This window comes from Carcharhinus amblyrhynchos, chromosome 19 (genome assembly GCF_965287045.1).
Source record: "Carcharhinus amblyrhynchos chromosome 19, sCarAmb.v2.hapA, whole genome shotgun sequence".
Lineage (NCBI taxonomy): Eukaryota > Metazoa > Chordata > Chondrichthyes > Carcharhiniformes > Carcharhinidae > Carcharhinus > Carcharhinus amblyrhynchos.
This window is the reverse complement of record NC_137342.1, coordinates 42,583,366-42,604,766: the sequence shown is the minus strand read 5'-3', so window position 1 is coordinate 42,604,766 and position 21,401 is coordinate 42,583,366. Positions and strand designations below refer to the sequence as shown.

At 40.7% G+C, this 21,401-nt stretch overlaps 1 protein-coding gene across 2 annotated transcripts in view; it reads right to left on the bottom strand.

Moving 5' to 3' along the window:
- Positions 1-3,547: 3,547 nt before the first annotated feature.
- gdi2 (GDP dissociation inhibitor 2) overlaps positions 3,548-21,401 on the bottom strand; it is a 29,381-nt gene continuing 11,527 nt past the window's right edge. For both annotated transcript variants that reach the window (XM_080207668.1, XM_080207669.1), the window contains exons 2-11: positions 20,112-20,219; positions 18,717-18,816; positions 17,831-17,965; positions 16,546-16,744; positions 15,009-15,140; positions 11,595-11,694; positions 10,526-10,697; positions 9,873-10,017; positions 6,917-6,971; positions 3,548-4,256 (exon numbers count right to left, since the gene is read on the bottom strand). In XM_080207668.1, coding sequence (XP_080063794.1) covers positions 4,089-4,256; positions 6,917-6,971; positions 9,873-10,017; positions 10,526-10,697; positions 11,595-11,694; positions 15,009-15,140; positions 16,546-16,744; positions 17,831-17,965; positions 18,717-18,816; positions 20,112-20,219 — 1,314 coding nt within the window. In that variant the 3' untranslated portion in view covers positions 3,548-4,088. The remainder of the gene's footprint in view (positions 4,257-6,916; positions 6,972-9,872; positions 10,018-10,525; positions 10,698-11,594; positions 11,695-15,008; positions 15,141-16,545; positions 16,745-17,830; positions 17,966-18,716; positions 18,817-20,111; positions 20,220-21,401) is intronic.

Here is a 21,401-nt window from a genome sequence, read left to right as displayed (position 1 = left end):
TCTGCCACACCACAGCAACTGTACTGTAATGCCTTATGACTTATCCAACTGTGACCTGGTAAACTAACCCTTGTCCATGCTGCAATCTTTGACATGTTTAACTACATCACCACCAACACCTTTCAATGATGTACAGCAGTGAGCGACTTCCCATATTCCCACCCAATTCTATTATCTACCCATTCACCAACCAGAAAATCACCTGCAATGGTTTCTCTTCCCTATGCATGATTATTTTGTGTCAAAGAACAAAGAAAATTACAGCATAGGAACTGACCCTTCAGCCCTCCAAGCCTGCACTATGCTGCCCAACTGAACTAAAACTCCCCTACCCCTCCAGGGACTGTATCCCTCTATTCCCATCCTATTCATGTACTTATCCAGATGCCCCTTAAAACTCACTATCGTATCTGCTTCTACTACCTCCCCCGGCAGTCAGTCCCAGGCACCCACTGCTATGTGAAAAAAAAACTTGCCTCTTACATCTCCTTTAAACCTTGCCCCTCACACCTTAAAACTACACCCCCTAAAATTTGTCCTCCAGGACAAATCATTGGCCCCCTCCTAATTTCTCATTTACAACTGGCCCTTGGTGACACATGAAAATGTTTCCACATGTATGTTGATTGCTCCCAGCCACATCTCACTAATTCTTGATCCCACCATAAACTTATCCAGGCAGTGCAACAGTTAAAGTTTTCACCAAAACATTGGGAAGATCAAGATCCTTACAGGCTCCATTTCCGTCTCTTGCAATTATGAGGCTGAATCAGAATATAACTTGGTCATATTTGATCCCAAGGTGACATTGACAATAGCTATTTCATCACTATAACTTTCCATCTTCACAATGTTGCTGACTTCCACCCCTGTTTCAGATGAAACCTTCATCCATACAAGTAGTTAGCTCTTATTGCAAAATACACCTGGCTGGCCTCCAATCTTCCAACATACATAAACCTGCTCTTTTATTGCTAGTATCCTAATTTGTTGGTTTAGCTCAGTTGGCTGGATAGTTGGCCTCAACCTTGTCCCTTGCTAGAGGTGGGGCAGCCTATAGGCATCTGGAAGCATGGTGACTATCTAATTTACACAAAATCTGTTTCATCTAACATTCTTCTACTCACCAATCAATATTGGCTCAGGATTAAAGCAACACCTTGATTTTAAAATTCTCAGTCCTATTTTCAAGTCTTTTTAGTTCTCCCATCTCTTGAACCTCCTCCTGTCCTCCAACCCTCCATAACTGAGTTGCTCTAATTCTGGCCTAAGCACCCCTGAAAGAAAGGCAGTAGCAATGGCATGAGACTAGTAATCTAGATTTCCAGCCTAATCCTCTGCAGTCACAGTTTAAATCCCACAATAGCTGGTGAAATTTAAGATCAATTCATGAAATCTGTAATTGAAAGCAAGTCAGCAATGGGGACTGTAAATCTACAGATTGTCACAAAAGCCCACCTGGTTCACTTTTCCTCTTTTTTCATGGGATGTGGGTATTACTTGCAAATCCAGTATTTGTGGCTCATTCATTGTCCTTGAAATGCATGCTGTGTTGTCAATCACTTTGGTGTTGGTGTGGAAGCACCTGAGGGCCAGGCCTCGATTTATGCATCTGAAGGATGACTTGTGAAACATCAATGATAGTGCTACAGTGCCGATTGATGACATTTTGCCCATCAAGCCTGCACCAACATCACCACCCAGGCCCTATCACTGTAGCTCCACATTTATTCTGCTAATTCCCCCTAACCTACTCATCTTGGGACACTAAGGGAAAATTTAGCATAGCCAATCTATCCAACTTGTGCAATCTTTGGATTGTGGGAAGAAACCTGAGCACCCACAGGAAACCTGCACAGACGTAGGGAGAATGTGAAAGGTCCAGTTATGAGGCCTGAACTGAAACCAGGTCTCTGGTACTGTGAGGCAGTGTTAACCACTGCCACTGCCACCCATTACTGAAACAAGCTCTCAATTCCATATTTTGTTAATGGAATTTAACAGTATTCCAGTGACATTACCACTATGTCACCAACTCCCCCAAATAATGTTCCTTAGGGAAGCAAAGCTTCCATGACTCTTAACTACTCCCTGAAATGGTCATTTAAGTCACAATTCAAAGGCCATTGGGGGGATGGGTAACAAATAATAGTCTTGCCAGTGACACATCCCAAAACTTTTTTAAACAAATGTTAAAACAAAGTATGTTACGATTAAGTTTGTAAAAGTCCAGTAGTCAACTACTGTCCTCCATGCTTGATCAAGCAGGATCTTTTTGTGCAGTTTTGTATAAAAATGCAGATGGCAGTAGCAATGTACATCCAAATCCAGTTATTTTCCTTTAAGTGTACAATGCTGCAACTGGATTGTTAGCTCAGTCCCAGCTTAGGTTCTTCCATTCCCATTACAGAATCCCTTATGAAATTACCCTCCCAAGCTTTCAACGGGCAGTGAAAATGGAAAACTAATGATTCAAGCTTCCTTATCTAGAAAGACTAGATCAGCTGATAGAAAGGGTTTGTCAAGGGGAGAGAGAGAGAGAGAGAGAGGTCAGTTCAATGCTATCCCAGTGGGCCAATCGAGAACATAAATTGCTCAAATTTAAATATCTGGCAACTTAACTCAAATGTTAAAATCATTGCATCCCTACAGTGTGGAAGGAAGCCATTCAACTCAGTTTACAATGACCATAATCTCACCCAGGCCCTATTCCCATAACCCTACATATTTACCCTGATCCCCAACACTAAGACAATTTAACAATTTAGCATGGCCAATCAGCCTAACCTGCACATCTTTGGACTGTAGGAGGAAACCAGAGCATCTGGAGGAAACCCATGCAGCCACAGTAAGAACATGCTTTAGTGACCCAAATTGATCTGGGTCCCTGGCGCTTTCAGGCAGCAATGCTAACCATTGTTTGACTGAACGTTCAGCACAACTATCCAACTTGATGGGCCAATAGTTAAGTTGGAAAACCATTCTGGTTGGGGGAAAGGACAGTCTAAAAACTTAATCCCTGCTCAAAAGGAGACTACAATTCTGGTTACAATCTTTACCAACCATTTCCATTTTAGTATGAAAGCTTGGAACTCACCAAGTTTGTGGTAGATTCAGAAAGTATAGTTTATTTGAAGACCATTTAATTTTGCAGTACTTGAGTCAATTTGTGCAAAGTGGTAATGACAGAACCTTTCAGATCCTGACATTTCACTGCATTCAGTTTGATCCTTCCAAACCAGAGATAGAGAAGGCATTCACAACCACCTGCTTTGAAATCGGTTCTTCATTTGACTATTTATTCTCAAGTTGCCTCTAACATATACTGCCTACAGCTCATTAAAAAGCACGGGTTTACTTCAACTTGGGTGTCCAGAGTTATATTAGGAGGTTCCTTTAGCAAGATAAAAGTCAGCTCCACAAACTTTACCTTCAGAGTTAACTGAACCTAAAAGGACATTGAATGGACACCACCCAAAATTATGAAATCCCAGAGACGTAAACAAGATTAAAAATTATACAAGTGTCTATAGTGTTTAGAAATGGCTGGTGGTACATACAAGTTTTTATTGTGAAGTTGCAGTTCTACATAGAATCAATCCATCATAAACTGTTAGTCGATTACACAAATGAATTTTTAACCCATTAAATGTTAGAGCTGATGTTAAAGCAGATGGCAGTAAATACTTCCACAAACAATATGGAATATTGATTTAGCATTTTTACATCTTTCCATGTTTACAGTAAAGAATGCATCTGAATTTAAGTCATGGCTTCCCCAACAACCCCTCCCCCACCCAACATGCCCCACTATTCTTCCTGCAAAAACCTCTGATCAAAGCTTTTCAGACATCAGTAAATTGTCTTCTTTGGACAGCACCCCTAAGATATCAGCAAAATTTACACATGATGCCAAAGACAATGATGGGGTTTCCATCTAGAATCAGTGCAATACTTGTCAGGATCTTGAAGACGCGATTTAAAAAATAAGCCGGCCCCACAATATAAACTTCCTTTCCTGCAGTGCTCATTAGTTTCCTTAATGACACTCAAGTTGAATCAGCCAAGTCGAGAATTTCAAGGGGGGTTTACTTTGAAGCTTCGTTCTGCTCATCTTCGCCGAAGATATCATTCTGCTTTCTCTTCATTTCTTCAAAGTCAAATTCAACTCCCATCATCCTCCTGTAAATATCTTTAATATCGTCACAGGTGGTCTCAAAGTGAGTGGTTGCATCATATGTTCTAGAAATGAAAATCTGTTAAAGATAAGAGTTAAATCAATTAATACAGGGAGTGAGGTTGCCTCAGCCATTTTGACCTCCAGCCATATAGAACCAGTTTCTCCAAACTATAGAGTACTGTGCCCACTACACAAGCCAGAGAACCAATTTTGAACAACAACAAAATGCTGGAAAATCGCAGATCTGACAGCATCTATGGGGAGAGAAGGGAGCCATGTTGAGTTCAGATGGCCTGTCAAAGTGTTTCAGATTCCAGCATCCACAACATTTTGCTTTTATCTTAGTGAGCCAGTCTCATTTGTTCAACTATTATCCATAGATATTCTTTACAATGGCTGTTTCCACCCAGCATTATTACCTCAGGTGACAACTCATACCAAAATATCCAACTTAGTCTTCCTATCTTCAGCCACATATTAAGCCCTGAGCAATTATAGCTAATGAATGAGCTTCATAAGTCCAAAGACTGTCCATCTGCTCAAATTATTCCCTCATGTCTACTTTTCATGCCTTTTCCCTCTGCAAATCTTTACCCTTCCCCTCACTGGATGTGTTTTGGATCACAGTTGGACACGATCTCACCAAATGGTAGAAAAAGGCTCAAGGACTGAAATGATCTCCAGTTCTTATTGTCCTCATCTTTACTTCTTCAGACCAAGGAGGGCAGATTTAAACATGCAGGATGCACAACAGCTATTTAATAGAGTCATAGTCAGTCATACAGCACAGAAGAGGCCCTCTGGCCCAGAGTCTGCACTGACAATTCTACCACTGAAGTCATACTAATTTCATTTTCCTGCACTTGTCCTGTATTCTTGAATAGGTTTCAAGTACTCATTCAAATACTTCTTAAAGGCTAAGGTTTCTGGCCTCCACTACCTCTCCAGGCAGTGCATTCCAGATTCCCACTACCCTCAAAGAAAAGTTCTCAAATCCTCTCCAAATCTCCTGCTCCTTATCCTAAAACTATGCTTCATGACTGACCCCTTAAACAAGGGGAACAGCTGTTTCCTATTCACTCTATCCACACCCCTCAAGTTATTATAAACCTGCCCCCCATCAGCCTTTACTGCTCCAGAGAAAACAATCCAAATCTATCCAGTCTTTCCTTATAGCACAAATGCTCCATTCCAGACAACATCCTGGTGAATCTCCTCTGTTCCCCCTCTAGTGCAACCACATCCTTACTACAGCAAGGTGACCAGAACTGCACACAATACTCCAGCTGTGGCCTAACCAATGTTCTGCACAGTTCCCACTCCCTTCTTGCACTTGTACTCTATGCAATGACTGATAAAAGCAAGTGTCCCATATGCTTCAAGTACCCTATTCAGCTGCCTTTGGGGATCTGTGAATAAGTACCCCAAAATCTGTTGCTCTTGAGCTTCCTCATATCTTGCTATTCATTAATGTCTTGTTACTTCTTCCAAAGTGCATCCCATCTGCTACTGCTCTGCCCATCTAACCAATCCATCTATGCCTTCCTGAAACCTATGGCCTTCTTCATTAACCACTCTACCAATCTTGAGATCTGCAAACTTGCTCATCATTTTCCCTCCCCCCCACGTCAATGTATATAACAAACACTAAGGGTCCCAGCACTGAACCATGTGGTATGCTATTGGACACCAGTCTCAAGTCACAAACGACCTTTTACCACCACCCTTTGTGTCCTATTACTAAGCCAGTTTTGAATCCATCGTCAAGTTTCCCTAATCCATGTGTTGCAATCTTCAGTCTCCCACCAACTGCATTTCCCTCATCCACACATTTTTGAAAAATATCAAATTTCTTAGGCATGATCTCCCTCTGACAAAGCCTGTTAATTGTCCCTAACTAAGCCAAGCCTTTCCAAGATCAAGATAACCACAGCAAGTCCTGGTATCAACTAAAGCTATTCTCTGCTCTGAATCATCCTAGATTACAAAAAGGTAATGCTGGCTCCTTTTATTTCCTATTGCACCCTTAAGTCCTTCTGCCCAACCCTGTCCCTTTAATCTCATAACATGCAAGCAGCTCAATACATTTTTGGCACCAAAATTGAGATCTCTTGTTCAGCTACCTCTCCTTCACCACCAAGTTAAATTTCTCCAATGCCCTAATCTTGGATCCACTCTTCTGAGGACATGAGGAAATGAGTAAGGAGTTCAACTTGACCACGACATTCATCTTGCTCTAGTAATTCCATTCCCATTAAACTCCAGTCCACCCAACTTCCCTTCATGGTCACACTGCTATCTGATATTAAAAATGGTGGTCTCTTCTCAGGTACTGCCTTCATTTCTTCCAAGTGTCTCTTCACCCCACCCCTCAAAAAGGCACACCCTTAAATCTTTGGAAATTGCCCCACCGCCAACATCCTTCAAGTCGGTGAATATGTTGCCTCCAGAATTTGTGGCCAACTTTCCCACAATGTTCTGAATCTGAGCAGGTTTCCACCACCAGTTACACAGACTGCTCCAATAACAGGGTTTGAGCTCAAATCTTCCAACTTTGCTGTCACCAGATCAAACTGAAATCACTAAATTCATTACCAGGAATGATTAAGTGATATGTTCTGTTCACAACAGCCAGAAACTATGAACCTTTATTTCCACTGGCTATATAACCAATTTACAACTTGTGATTCTACAAATCTTTTAGTTACAAAAAAGTTGATGGCATCATCTGCTTACCTGGCTTTCAGTCCCCACGTCAACTGGAACATACATATCACTGATGCAAACAAATCTGAAGAGCAAAAGTACACAATAAATTAAGTACCAATTATCCCATAAAATTAAGGGGTTATAATTCAATCTAGACACTTATGCTTTAATGAAAAATGCTGAAATTGCAGGTTTCATACACCTGATAATGGAACCATTAGTATGGACTATGGTTTTTCAATTTTACGCAATACAAAATGCCCAACTCCAAGCCTTTAGAAAGGTGCAATTAACCCAACCAGTAAAAGGCAGGACTCCTCCCAACTCCTCTAGGAATGGGGTAGGGTAATGAATATAGTTCCAGTGGTTAGCACTGCTGCCTTAGCACCAGTGACCTGGGTAACTGTTCAGTTTGTACGTTCTCCACGTCTGCGTTGGTTGTCTCCCACACTCCCAAAGATGTATGGGTTAGGTTGATTAACCTCACGTATTTAGAATGGCCAAAGGGAATAGGGCCTAGATGGGATTGTTACTGGTGCAGGCTTGATGGGCCAAAGCCTCCTTCTGCACTGCAAGGATCCTAAGAAAGCACAGGAAGGCCATTTAGCCCATCATTTCCAAGACTCTATGAAAGCACAATTAACAACTCCACTTTAAAACTTGCGGCAACCCAAGCTTACATTTTTTGAACATTCAGAAACTATTCCACTGATTCTGATGTGTACTGACATACAAGTCAATACCAGCTTTGAACAGATAGGCAATGGTTCCTTTTTGAAATCACAAGGAAACAAGACCAACTACCACCAGTGTGGATGGTCATATAAAATCAACACATCTGCCATAATAGTCCTCTGCCTTGGTGGGAAGACAACAGTACTACAAAAAACATAAGCAGTATATTAAAAAAAGTCAAAGTACCATATTAGTAATCCAGGCACAGTAAAGTTATTTTGTGGGGTGAGAAGTCTCATGTGGGAGCATGAATTACCTGTTTCTGGGTAGTTAACCTCATGCAAGTTCTATCTAGCTGATGGCTGGATAGAACAGATTTAAGTTCAGGCTGGCAAAATCTGAGATTATCCCAAACTCTCAACATTGAAGCAAATATTTAAAGGATACTTTTAATTTGCACACAAAGTAGTTTAATGGATGCACTTCTTTATGGAGCACATAACATAAGAAATAGGAGCAGGAGTAGGCCAACTAGCCCTTCGAGCCTGCCCCACCATTCAACAAGATCATGGCTGATCTGAAGTGGCTCAGTTCTGCTTTCCCGCTTTCTCCCCATAACCCTTAATCCCCTTGCCTACCAAAAACCTATCTACCCACATCTTAAATATATTTAGAACATAGAACAATACAGCGCAGAACAGGCCCTTCGGCCCACGATGTTGCGCCGACCAGTTAAAAAAAACAATGACCCTCTAACCTAAACCAATCCCTTTTCATCCATAAACCTATCCACTGATCTCTTAAACGCCCCCAAACTAGGCACATTTACAACTGCAGCAGGCAGGGCATTCCAATCCCTCACCACCCTCTGGGTAAAGAACCTACCCCTGACATCTGTCCTATAACTACCTCCCCTTAATTTAAAGCCATGCCCCCTCATGCTAGCTTTCTCCATCCGAGGAAAAAGGCCATCACTATCCACCCTATCTAAACCTCTAATCATCTTATATGTTTCAACAAGATCCCCTCTTAGCCACCTTCTTTCTAGCAAGGTAGCCTCCGCCACTTCAACAGGCAGAGAATTCCAGAGATTCACCACCCTTTGAAGAAGTTCCTCCTCAACTGTTCTAAACTGCCCCCCTCCCCCCCCACCTTATCTTGAGGCTGTGCCCTCTAGTCCTGCTGTCCTTTGGGCGGGAAGAACCTCTCCAACTCTACCCTATCCATCCCTTTCATCATCTTATATGTCTCATGAGATCTCCCCTCATCCTTCTAAACTCTTAACGAGTACAAGCCCAGTCTGTTCAGCCTTTCCTCATAGCTCAACCCCCTCAACTCCGGTATCAGCCTAGTGAACCTCCTCGGCACTCCCTCCAAGGCCAAAATATCCTTGCGCAGGTGCAGTGACCAAAACTGCACACAGCACTCTAGCTGCGGCCTCAGCAGTGCCTTCTACAGTTGCAGCAAGACCTCCCTACTTTTATATTCAATCCCCCTCGCTATGAAGGCCAGCATCCCATTCGCCATCCTGACCACCTGCTGTACCTGTAGGCTGGGTTTTTGCGACTCATGCACAAGGACCCCCAGGTCCCTCTGCACCGTAGCATGCTGCAGCTTTTTGCCCTGTAAGTAGTAGTCCTTCCTACCAAAGTGGATAACCTCACACTTGCCATTGTATTCCATCTGCCAGGTCCTCGCCCACTCGCTCAGCCTATCTAGATCCCTCTGCAGACTTTCCATACCCTCCGCACAATTTACTGTTCCACTTATCTTTGTGTCATCAGCAAATTGACACCTTACACTCAGCTCCCTCCTCCAGATCATCTATATAAAATGGTAAATAGCTGAGGCCCCAGTAGCTAATTTTAATGCAATTCCTCTTCATATTTTGTCTTTTACTTCTAATAGAACACTTCCCCATATTAAAACTATGTTGGATATTATTTAAAAGGCCAATGATTTACATTTGATTTGGTTCTACCCCACAAAGCCAGTCATGAAAATATTTATATAGTTAAGATACTCACCCATCATTAATGTTACTAATTAACATGCTTAACCTGTAGTTTGCTTTGGGACCACTACACCAACAAGGCTGGGCCAAGATAAGCTAGCCATAAGATGACCATCGTAATGGTTGTATGAAGCCCTTATCTATTCAGCATTATTTTTATTGACTAGATCACCACATATCACAAGGGAACAACAAATCTCCTTCAAACATCTTCCTATAAAAATCTAATCAATTTACAATCCAAAGAAAAATGTCTTTAAGTAAACATTCTCTGCCAAAATATTAAAAACATACTTCTGTTCCACAGGCTCCAGAAGATCCAATGCTGGTTGAATTTCACTTTCTGGATCATTGGTCTCCACTGTTGTGCTAATAATAGCAATGTACTTTCCTTGAGCAGCTACATTGTGTGCGTAGGAAATCATGCAAATGTAGATGTCTAGAGAATGTTTAAAAACAAAGTCAAACAAGCCAAGTTTTTCATTCTCCACGACTACAATTTTGACAGACAACATCTGAAAAACTGCTCCAGAAATTTTCACATTTGACACTAAATTGGGTTCCACAAACATAGATCTTGCATTGTCTCATCAGACTGATGACCTGAGCCCTCTAATAATCCTATTTTGTAACCAGGTATTTGATCATTAAACCATTCTTTCCTCCATGTGTACTTGGCCTCCCTGATTCTGAACTTAACCTTTTAGGTGTTGACTGTCTCAGTCCTTTTCCCCTCTGCTCCCATCTTACGTAGATCAATCCTTTAGATCTGTATCCAATACAGGATCAAGGCAGTCCATTTATAGGTATGTTCCATGCTAAATATTCTGGCTACAAATTGACAGATACTTCATCACAAGAACACGATTGCTCAAATTTAAGCACAGGATTGTCTACTCCTCACTTCCAGGAGTGTAATAAAATGTAGATTTATGAAAGCTACTCACCAGATTTTCTGTTGACCTGATTTTGGGGAATGATAATCTGACAGGAATTTACATCTGTTATGTTCTTAATGGGATGACTCATGATGCAGATGACTCGAATCACCTGGCCAATTTTCTTCACACGGTCAGACACGTAACTGGGGTCACAGATCAGCTGCTTGCAACGGGCAATCTGCAAACAAAATGTATGTTTTTATTAAATCTGGCATAACACCAAAAAAAACTTAATCACAAAAGACTACTTGGCCCATTGCACCTCTGCCAGCAAGCAATAGTTTCGCTGCCAACTTTCAAACAAGTACTCCTTTTTGTAAAAGACAATTCCTCAAACAGGATCTTTCCAACTCAATGCTGCCTTCACAAATATTCCATGGATTATTTTTGGGAGGAGATTGTTCCACTACTTAGTGGACAAACTCAAATCTCAACTGCTCAAATAAGCAGTAAAGCTACTTTTGCTTTAGGCACATCTAAACTAATGTGAAAGAGTTGACTAGTCAGTTTTACCAATATACAAGCTCTAACATCCACAATGATCAAAGTCAACATCATTGTTACAAGAAATTCACAAATTTTCCAAATATATACATTGATCATTTTCATAACACTTGAGCTACATAACTTGTGTATATTGACAGAAATAGAAGTGATGGTAAACTATTACCTTGCACGTGGACAATAATGCAGTTTAAAAATTTGTTGACTTGCCTCAACAAGCACTCAATTGAGTTTTTTGGGTCACTGAAAAAGCAAAAATGCAAGTGGCAAATGTCCCAGATCACAAGTGATCATCCATGTAGAAATATGGCTGCTTGCATCAACTGTCATTGCCAGCAGACTCAAATATGTAATGCTAATATATACAGGAATTTGGGCATCAACCATCAATAACACTCAAAGTACTTCAGTCCTGGCTAATCCCGTTCAATACGAAAACCCAATGATTTAGACTTTTTGGCAAGCAGGGGCTCCAAATAATTATTTTCACTCGAGATCCTGCCACTGCATTGCAACATCAGCTGTCCAAAAAGGAAGAGGTCATGTTGTAGAGTTTCTTAAAATCTCTCACCTCTCCTTCAGACTTGACTCCAACCACTTTTCCATTTTCCATAATTATTTCTTCAATAGGCTTGTTTAACATATAGGTCCCACCATAAATAGCACTTAACCTAAAAAAGGAAACCCACGTTAAGCCAGTTTAATTGCTTGTGGATAAATACATGAGCACAGTACAGTTTGTAGCTGTAACTTCTTCCCAAAGTTATTCAAGAATTGGATCAAAGGACACCAAAATACACAAGCTAGGAGTATGCAAAATGTCCTAACACATCTGTAATATATAAATCATGTTTAATATCCTCAATTTTGAAAAATGCTCCAATCGTGCCATGTCCAGTGTTTTGTGTTTAGATCACCGGAAGAAAAGCTAAACTACTCAAAGAAATGTTTTCCCTGCCTTCACATGGTGAATATTAGGTTTATAACTATCTCAGGTCTAGAAGCCACTGACCATTGAGATACTTGAAATCCATGGCTGCATACAAACATAAGAACATCCTATTTATGTTCTTATACAGACATCTGTCATGATTGCAATATCTACAATCCCAGATGTCTTAACACCAAGATTTCATTGGTTCTGTCAAGCAGAATGCATGCAAAATACACAATGATTTCCATATTTAAAAAGCAAAACTAAAAACACCGCAACATTCTATACTTGTGTTCAAATGATAAGTCAAGAGTAGCTGGTGTACAAGCTGAGTGAAGCTAGCCCAGCAAGCTTTCAGTTGTGAATAGAACAGAACACTACAGCACAAACAGGCCCTTCGGCCCACTGGTTGCACCGATCACTTCCATACCTACTAAGCCATAGACCTATCTATAACCCCCAATACTCATCCAGAAGTCTTTTAAAGACCCTAGCAAGTTCAGTTCCACCACCACCGACAGCAGCTGATTCCATTCACTCACCACCGAGTGAAAAAACTTACTCCTAACATCTCTGTACTTGCTTCCCTGCAACCTTAAATCTGTGTCCTCTCGTAGCAACCATTTCAGCCCTGGGGAAATAGCCTCTGAGAATCCACTCTATCTATTCCTCTCAACATCTTATAAACCTCTATCAGGTCACCTCTCAACCTTCATCTCTCCAGGGAGAACAGTCCCAGCTTCCTCAACCTAAGGCATGCCACCCAATCCAGGCAACATCCTTGTAAATCTCCTCTGCACCCTTTCAATAGCTTCCACATCCTTCCTATAGTGAGGTGACCAGAACTGCACACAGTACCCCAAGTGGGGTCTGACAAGGGTCTTATAAAGTTGCAGCATTACCTCCCAAACTCAATCCCTCGATTAATGAAGGCCAGTACACCATACGCCTTCTTGACCACATCCTCCACCTGCAAGGCCAATTTAAGAGTCCTATGGACCCAGACCCCAAGATCCCTCTGCTCTTCAACATAGCTAAGATTCCTACCCTTGATATTGTATTCTTTCATCCCATTGGTCCTGCCAAAATGGACCACTATACATTTATCTGCATTGAAGTCCATCTGCCACTTCTCTGCCCAGTCTTGCATCCTATGTCACGCTGCAACTTCTGACATCCCTCCAGACCATCCACAACACCACCAACCTTCGCATCGTCTGCGAACTTACTAACCCATCCCTCTATTTCTGCATCCAGATCATTTATGAAAATGACAAACAGCAAGGGTCCTAGAACAGATCCCTGGGGCACTCCATGCAGAAAAAGACCCATCCACAACCACTCTCTGCCTTCTGCAGGCAAGCCAGTTCTGGATCCACAAGGCCAAAGCCCCCTGCATCCCATGTCCTCTCACCTTCTCAAGAAGTCTTGCATGGGGGACCTTATCAAATGCCTTGCTGAAGTCCATGTAAACCACATCTACCGCTCTTCCTTCGTCAATGTGCTCAGTCACATTCTCAAAGAACTCAACTAGGCTCATAAGGCACGATCTGCCCTTGACAAAACCATGTTGACTATTTCTGATCATTCTAAACTTCTCCAAATGCTCATAAATCTTGTCCCTCAGAAGCCTCTCCATCAACTTACCAACCACTGAGGTCAGACACACCGGTCAGTAATTTCCCAGGCTATCCCTGTTCCCTTTCTTGAAAATAGGAACCACATCCGCAATCGTCCAATACTCCAGAACCTCTCCTGTCTCCATCGACGATGCAAAGATCATCGCCAGGGGCTCTGCAATCACTTCCCTCACCTCCCACAGTAACCTGGGGTACATCCCATCCAGTCCTGGCGACTTGTCTATCTTGATAGAGTTTAAAAGTTTAACACATCCTCTTCCTTAACGTCCACACACAATCTTTTCAGACTGCCACAAACATTAGTACAACCTCCCAGATCACTTTCCACCGTGAATACCGAGGCAAAGTACTCATTAAGCACCTCTGCCATTTCTTCTGGTTCCACACAGACTTTTCCCCCTTCACCTTTTATAGGTCCTATCCATTCTCTTTTCATCCTTTTACTTTTCACATATTTGTAGAAGGCCTTGGGATTCTCCTTAATCTTACCTGCCAAGGCCTTCTCATGACCCCTTCTGGCTCTCTAATTTCCTTTTTAAGCAAATGCGTTTGATAATGTTCCAGACTATTTCATCTGATGACTGTGGCTGCACAGGTTAAAGAAAATCTTTCCCCAATCTTATGAATGAATGCTTAGTAACACTCCAGTGACAGTCCAGGCAGAAACAACACCTGTGATATCTGCATTTGGAAATGCTCAAAGTAAGATTTAGTGGGATCATTGCGTTTTAATCATAAAAGGTACTACAGATTTTTAAGCAGACAATTAATAGATTCAGTTTTAAATAAAAAAGTGCTAGTTTGAAACTTGCTGCTGAGATAAAGCAATTTTTTAAAAATTGTCATTTGCACAGACAATATTTTTATACATTTGCCTCAATGGTTATGGAACATAGTACTGGAACATCTATAATCCTGGTAAATTTGAGCAAGATTTAACCATCCAAGTAAAAATTTGGAATGGGATTAAGCTCCTAATGGGATTATAGTGTGGATGGATAATGTGGGCAGAGACCTAAGTTACTGATTTCAACCTAGGCATGTAGAAGTCAAGTACTTTCACAAAAGACGGGGAACAACTGGAATCATGTCTGGTTGTGTATACACTTCCTAATGGGGAAAATGAGTGATAACGGAAAAGGTTTCAGAGCAACCTGTACACTTGGTCTGAGTTAGCCTGAAAAAGTACGGTTACTACTAGTCACAGTTTTAAAAACTATAAGTTATACTGTATCTATACTTCACTACTTTGCAAATACAAATTTGATCTGTGCATGTTTTCTAGCTTAGAGTTAGAATAAAATGCCAGAACTCACCTTACATATTCCACAATAGATTTACTTCCTTGCTAAACCCATTAATGGTCCATTTGTCTTAATAAAACATTTGCCCATTTATAATAAATCCTCACCTGGCAAAACCCTGAGGCAGTTCCCCAAGGCCATAAAGAGGGTAAAGGTATGGACTCTTCCCATAGCGAGCCAGCGATTCACTGTAAAGCTTAATTCTGTTTAACGTCTCAAGGCAAGGTTGATCAAGGTAGCTGAAATAGATAGGAAGACTTAAATGTGACCATATTCATTTTTCTGAAGAAACTAGAGCACTTAGACAAGATTCATGCTGCAGCCAGTCCTGACATTCACCATACCAGCAAGTTCACAACTGCAGTCATGAGAAAATGAAGCAGAAGCTAACTAATTCTGAGGCACAGGGAAAGGAAAACCTATTCATAGCATTCCCATCCCAGATGCAAGTTGATTCCATTGGAAGATCAGAGCTACATACTGAAATACTCTGCTTAGACAACATTTAAAACAAGGGCACAAAGCTATTAATGTATACTACAGACCAACAGATCAGACTGTTGTTTAAAGCCACTGAAAGAGGTTTTCTGTTTTCATGAGCCCCAAGTAGCCAGGAATCAGATTTGGTAAACGCAATGAACAAGTGCTTCATAACCTGTCACAAGAAACAACCAGGAGGTAGTGACAATTTGAATCAATCATAGAACCCTACAGTGTAGGAAGAGGACCTTCGGCTCATCGAGTCTGCACCGAACACAATCTCACCCAGGCCCTACCCCCATATCCCTACATATTTTACCCACTAATCCCTCTAACCTACGCATCCTAGGACACTAAGGGGCAATTTTAGCATGGCCAATCAACCTAACCCACACATCTTTGGACTGTGGGAGGAAACTCACACGGACACAAGGAGAATATGCAAACTCCACACAGACAGTGACCCAAGCCAGGAATTGAACTCAGATCCCTGAAGCTGTGAAGCAGCAGTGCTAAGCACTGTGCTACCGTGAATTAAGAACAAAAGCCAAGTATACATGAATTAGTCCTTTTTGGTGTTGTGAATGAGAGAATAAAGAAAATAGATTGGGGACGAGGAAGGGTGTTGAACAACACTAGTGGCATAAAAATATATATATTGCTGAACATTCAGGATAGAGAGAAAATTAACAAACCAAAACTAAACAAAATTAGCCTACATATATTAACAAATTAACAGTGATATATAAATATTACAGGAGGCAAAGGCAAAAACATTTATAGTCACAAGCAGGCTACATTAACACTGCAATGAAATTAGTGAAAAATCCCATCGTCTCCACACTGTTCAGGTACATTGGAGGATTTAGCATGGCCAAATGCACCTAACCAGCACGTCTTACGGATTGTAGGAGGAAACCCATGCAGACATGGGATGAATGTGCAGACTCAGCACAGTGATCCAATTCAAGAATTGAACCTTGGTCCCTCGCACTGAAGCAGCAGTGCTAACCCCTATGCCATCATGCTGGAAGAGTGCTCCACTGATACCAGTATAATAAAAATGCAAATTAAAGGATGGTCAGTGAGGCAAAAATCTTCACATGGTATTCATGCACATATGTTTATACTGGATAAAAACATTACTGCAACGGAAGTACTCACTCATCAGTCCTGTATAAGGCTAGAGCATGGCCTGTAAAGTCAATGACGTCTTTCCCCAAGCCATATTTTTCATATACACTCTTCATTGTGGTGTTCTTGGGGTCAATGCCATCCCAAGTCGTGGGATCATTTTCATCATAAAGGGAAACACGTTGTAAAAGCTTTCTATATCGATTTTTTTCCATAAAACCCAACAAGTCTAAGAAAAATCCAAAAATCAATTTATGGTTAGCTCTGGTTCTCTGTAACCAATTACAGTTGAAACTATCTTAATCCCATCTATTGCAGCAAATATTTTGTCTTTCATTTACAATGCTCCCATAAACCACAGAAGCCTTCTAAATCAGTTTATTTTTCTTTTAATACCAATGGCAGAGAAACACTGAAGACTCAAATCTATAGGTTTAAGAGATACCCAACTCATGAGCCAGAACTACTCTTACACTAAACCAGCAACAGATCTGAAAAACTTGTCGTGTTTCATAAAATAGTCTAGACAGAATTCAAAGTTAGAAACCTATCAATACAATCCCACCCATAAAGACAGAAAAATAACAAGTCATTTTATTGCTTTGACGAAGCTGACTAATGTGGCAGAATTTAGATTGTTTGGTTTCTGGTTTGACAAGTCATTTGGTAATTAGAAGATTTACTCCATTGTAAAGAAGCTGATCAATGACTTAACCTGTTACTGATTCTGTCCAGAAGTGATAGCCAGGGAGTTCCACTATTTGTTATTTCCTGACATGCAAAAATACAAGTCCGTGATATGAAAGATTCCTCTTCTGTACCCTCCCCTTCTAGAAGAGAGTGTATTTTCAAATACTAAGGGGAAAACTTGTTGAGAAACTGGGAAAAGAAAATCTATTCAAGTGATTTTGGTAGCAAATCTAAACATGTTAGAAGTGGCAGCTTGCCCAAGTCTCAGATGAAGTAGTACAGTTTCCAGATCTTAGAGGCAAACCTGTGTTTACAGGACCTGCTGGACTTTTGAACCTCATCTGGTACTAAAATCCAAAACCAGCACCCTACACATGCCTGCTGCTCTAAACAGAAAAATAACTCTGATTCAGAATAGAATTTTCTGTCTTAACGCAATTCTAAAAAAGGCATTGGAAGATTTACCACCCGAGTGTTTTCCTGCATGAGTGACCACTAGATATTTCAGTTAGACTTTTTTTGAGATAGGCACGATCAGAAGAGAAAATGCAATGCATAAATTGTAATGAACATATGTAAAAAACTTCTTAACCACCATATTTTTACTATTTTATTTCCTACTCACTGGATGCCAAAGCTTCCTTTTCAGTAGATGGAACCTTGTAGATTTTGCCTTTTTTGTAAACATAGCTGCCTTCAATGACTTTAAAGTCAAGGTACCGGGTGACTTCAGTATACAGTAGCATCTTCACAAGTTGACCTGCAAACATTATGCTTTTTAGAATATGTGCCAGAACACATTTTAAATGAAATAATTAGCACAGTGCTGCAGGCATTAAGGTAGAAAGACCTGGGACAGAGAGAACAAAAATTGTTGGGGGCAGGGGAGAGAAATGAGTGCAAGTACAAAAAAGGGAGGAAAAATTACGTTATATTTTGCTTCACATGACCCCAGTGCAGCTGGTGGCTGATCTCTTAAATGGTAGGTTTGAGTCAAGGCTGATGTATATTCACCAAACTCTGCTTCTTCTACTGTGCATTTAAACCTTTCCTTTAATTACATGTCAGTCTTCACACTGCAACATACAGCTATATTAACCCAGTTTATCTACCGTGACAGAGTAGCAAGGCATGCTACAATTAGGACAAAACCCATTGCTTTTTAGGGAAGGTCTGAGGGTATAGGGAACGCAAGAGCAACAAACCACATACAAATGAAGAGCATCTTGTGGGGCTGAGATGGTGGTAGAGAAACAGGCAAATATTTGTGTGCTCTGCCCCAAAGGCACTCAGGTGACTTCCAAGCCCTCCATTATTATGCTTGCAGAGGCATGGAGAACCAGATAAGTGCCTCACTGAAAGAATATTTAGAAAACAATGCCTTTTCAAAAGGAAATGTACTTCCAAATTACTAAAGAGGTTCAAATATTTATTGTCATGAACTATCACAAAATGACTGCTCCTTTAGTTTGTTCCATAGGTTATACACAAAACATTTCAAAATTCCTTACCATTTGCCATTAGAAACTTTGGAATCAGATCCACGTTCCAGTCTCTGCCCCTGCCCATGGACTCTGGTGGTGAGCCAGGGAGATTAAATCTTTTGTACAGCTGAAGAGAATGGCATGAATTTAGAATAATGTAAATGAGAAATGCATGGCATTATTTTATTTTCTTGTAACAAAATCTGATGCACCAAAATTTCAGACAAATTTAAAGCAGCTTTTGCTTAGACAGTCCATGGAATCATTATTTTTTTGCTGAGGACTCAAATCTTAAATCAATCTCTTTCTGGAGGCCAACTCTGGAATGCTACAAAAGCAGTGGATAAAACTAATCTGGTTAAAATTTCGCAGCAAACACTGGATTTCAGCTGCATTAATTTTAATTTGGCCAAATATTCCCCACATGAAGTGAAAAATTATGTCAGTACTGAATAAAAGTCTTTATTTGCTGAATGAAAAAATTGATTAGCAAGAATATACTCCATTTTGCTGCTAAAAGCAAGGACAAAAGGAGGAACGTTGTAGAGTGACAGCTCAAGTCAACATCATTACTAGACAATCTATGCACTAAATTCCGGGTACATGTGGATCCATACACAACAGGTTCAAAAGTAAAGATGGGTCACAATTGCCACCTAAAGCACATAAACAGTTGCACTGCTGCGTGAAAATTACTTCCATTCATGACACTTTGAAATGAGGTGCTTTCCATAGGCAAAAAGGAAATTTTGTGCAAAATGCCCCACAAGCAGTCAGATATAAGTCAAACTGCTGTTGGTGCTGCTGGCTGGCTGGCTCAGGATGAAGTGCTGGTGGCAACTTGGTCAATGGGCAGAAACCACTAAAATAGCATACAATATTACAGTTTTATGCCTGAAATTGCATTTCCAACAATTTCCTCAGAACTATAGCAAAGCGTCAATTAAGTCTAGATGATGGCTTGATGTGCGATGGGGCAGGGGTCTAACCTACAACCTACTGGGTCAGACAATTATTCCAACTAAGCTAAACCAGCAGGGAAAATTAAACATGGAACAAGAGCAGAAAATGGATGCAGATTCCAACATCTACAGCATTTTGCTTTTAAAATTAAACATGGGCCAGGTATGCCATATTTCACAAATGGTGAAATGTTGGCTATTGTTGAACTGAGCTGATGACACCTAATCCACCAAGCTGAAGGTTTGACATTAAACAGAATGAAGTCAGTGGCACATTAGTTAATTTGCCTTCAGGGGGCATTCTGACCAGCAGCAGAGATCAATATTCTAACACTGGGCACTTTTTTTGGGAAAAGGAAATAAATTGAAAGCATAGGAGGTAAAAACGGTCAGAATTCGCTATTGCATATAATTGGTAGAGTGAAGGGATGAAACAAATCAGTTCTTCCTCATTACTTACATCATCTAGGGGTGTTATAGATGCACTTTCACCTCCATAGTAAGAATTGCGATCCATATGCAAGACCTTCCTCCCTTTCACAGACATTATACCAGAAAGGATGCATTCCTGCAAATGTTGAAAAATAGAACTCTCAATTCAGGTGAAGCTATTTGAGGTGTGGATCAGTCACAAAATGCATCACAAAACATTGTGCACAATCTGTCCCATGCAGCGTCATTTACACAATGGAAACAAAGAGAAAGCTCTCCGTTACTTATTTTACTTTGTATCCAAAAATCCGTTCAAGGCACCATACAAATGATGCACACTGCCTTAGTTGGATAACTTAAAATTGGAGTTTAGATTATGTTGCTACAAACTGGATCAAATAATTAATGTGTTATAATAAAGATTGTTTGTGGCACAATGATTTAGATTCTAACACTACCCATAGTAGCTTTCTTTACATTAGCGAAGTCATCTAGTCAGTGAGAGGGATTTCAAAACTAATCTTACAATTTTGAATGCATGACACATTGCGTTTTCTCCAAAATGTAACCAAAAACAGGAGGAACCTGCAAGACAAGGTCTCAACCAAAGTAATAAATTAAAAGCAAATTTTCCAGCATGAATTTAACTGAGCCAGCAAGAAAAACAAATTAAAAATCAGTCAAGTGATGAACTATCAACTGCACAAATCCTGGAAGTGTTTTAGAACTTGTGATTTTGCATTCTTCCTGGAGAATCACAAAATTAAAATTCCTAGCAAAAACCTCAGCTAACAACTTACTTCAGGTTTGAATAGACTGAAGTTACAGAATATAGTGCAGAAGACAGCCATTCAACCCACTGGCCAGAATTTTACTGTCCCGCCCACCACAGGAATCGGAGCAGGAGAGGGGCAGGCTATGGAAAGTCTGTTGACTTTGGGCAGGATTAGATTTGGGAACAAGTGAGGCTTGAAAATCCCACCCAGTCTGGAGCAGCTCTTCAACCAAGCGTTTCACCAACTGTCATTTTTCTGCCCACCTCCTATAACCCTGGGGATCCTGTTCAAATAATCACTGAATTCCCTTTTGAAATACAATGATTGAACCTGCCTCCACCACTCACCACCAGTGCTTTCCAGATCATAAGCATTTGCTGCATGAAAGGTTATTAAAAATCTTGTTTTTGCTAATTACTTTAAATCTGTGCCCTCCCATTCTTGATCTTTGCTTAGCAAGAACAGTTTCTCCCTGACCTTCTATCCACACCCCTCACACTATTTGAATACCTCTATCAACTCTCTGCAGGCAACTTTTTTTG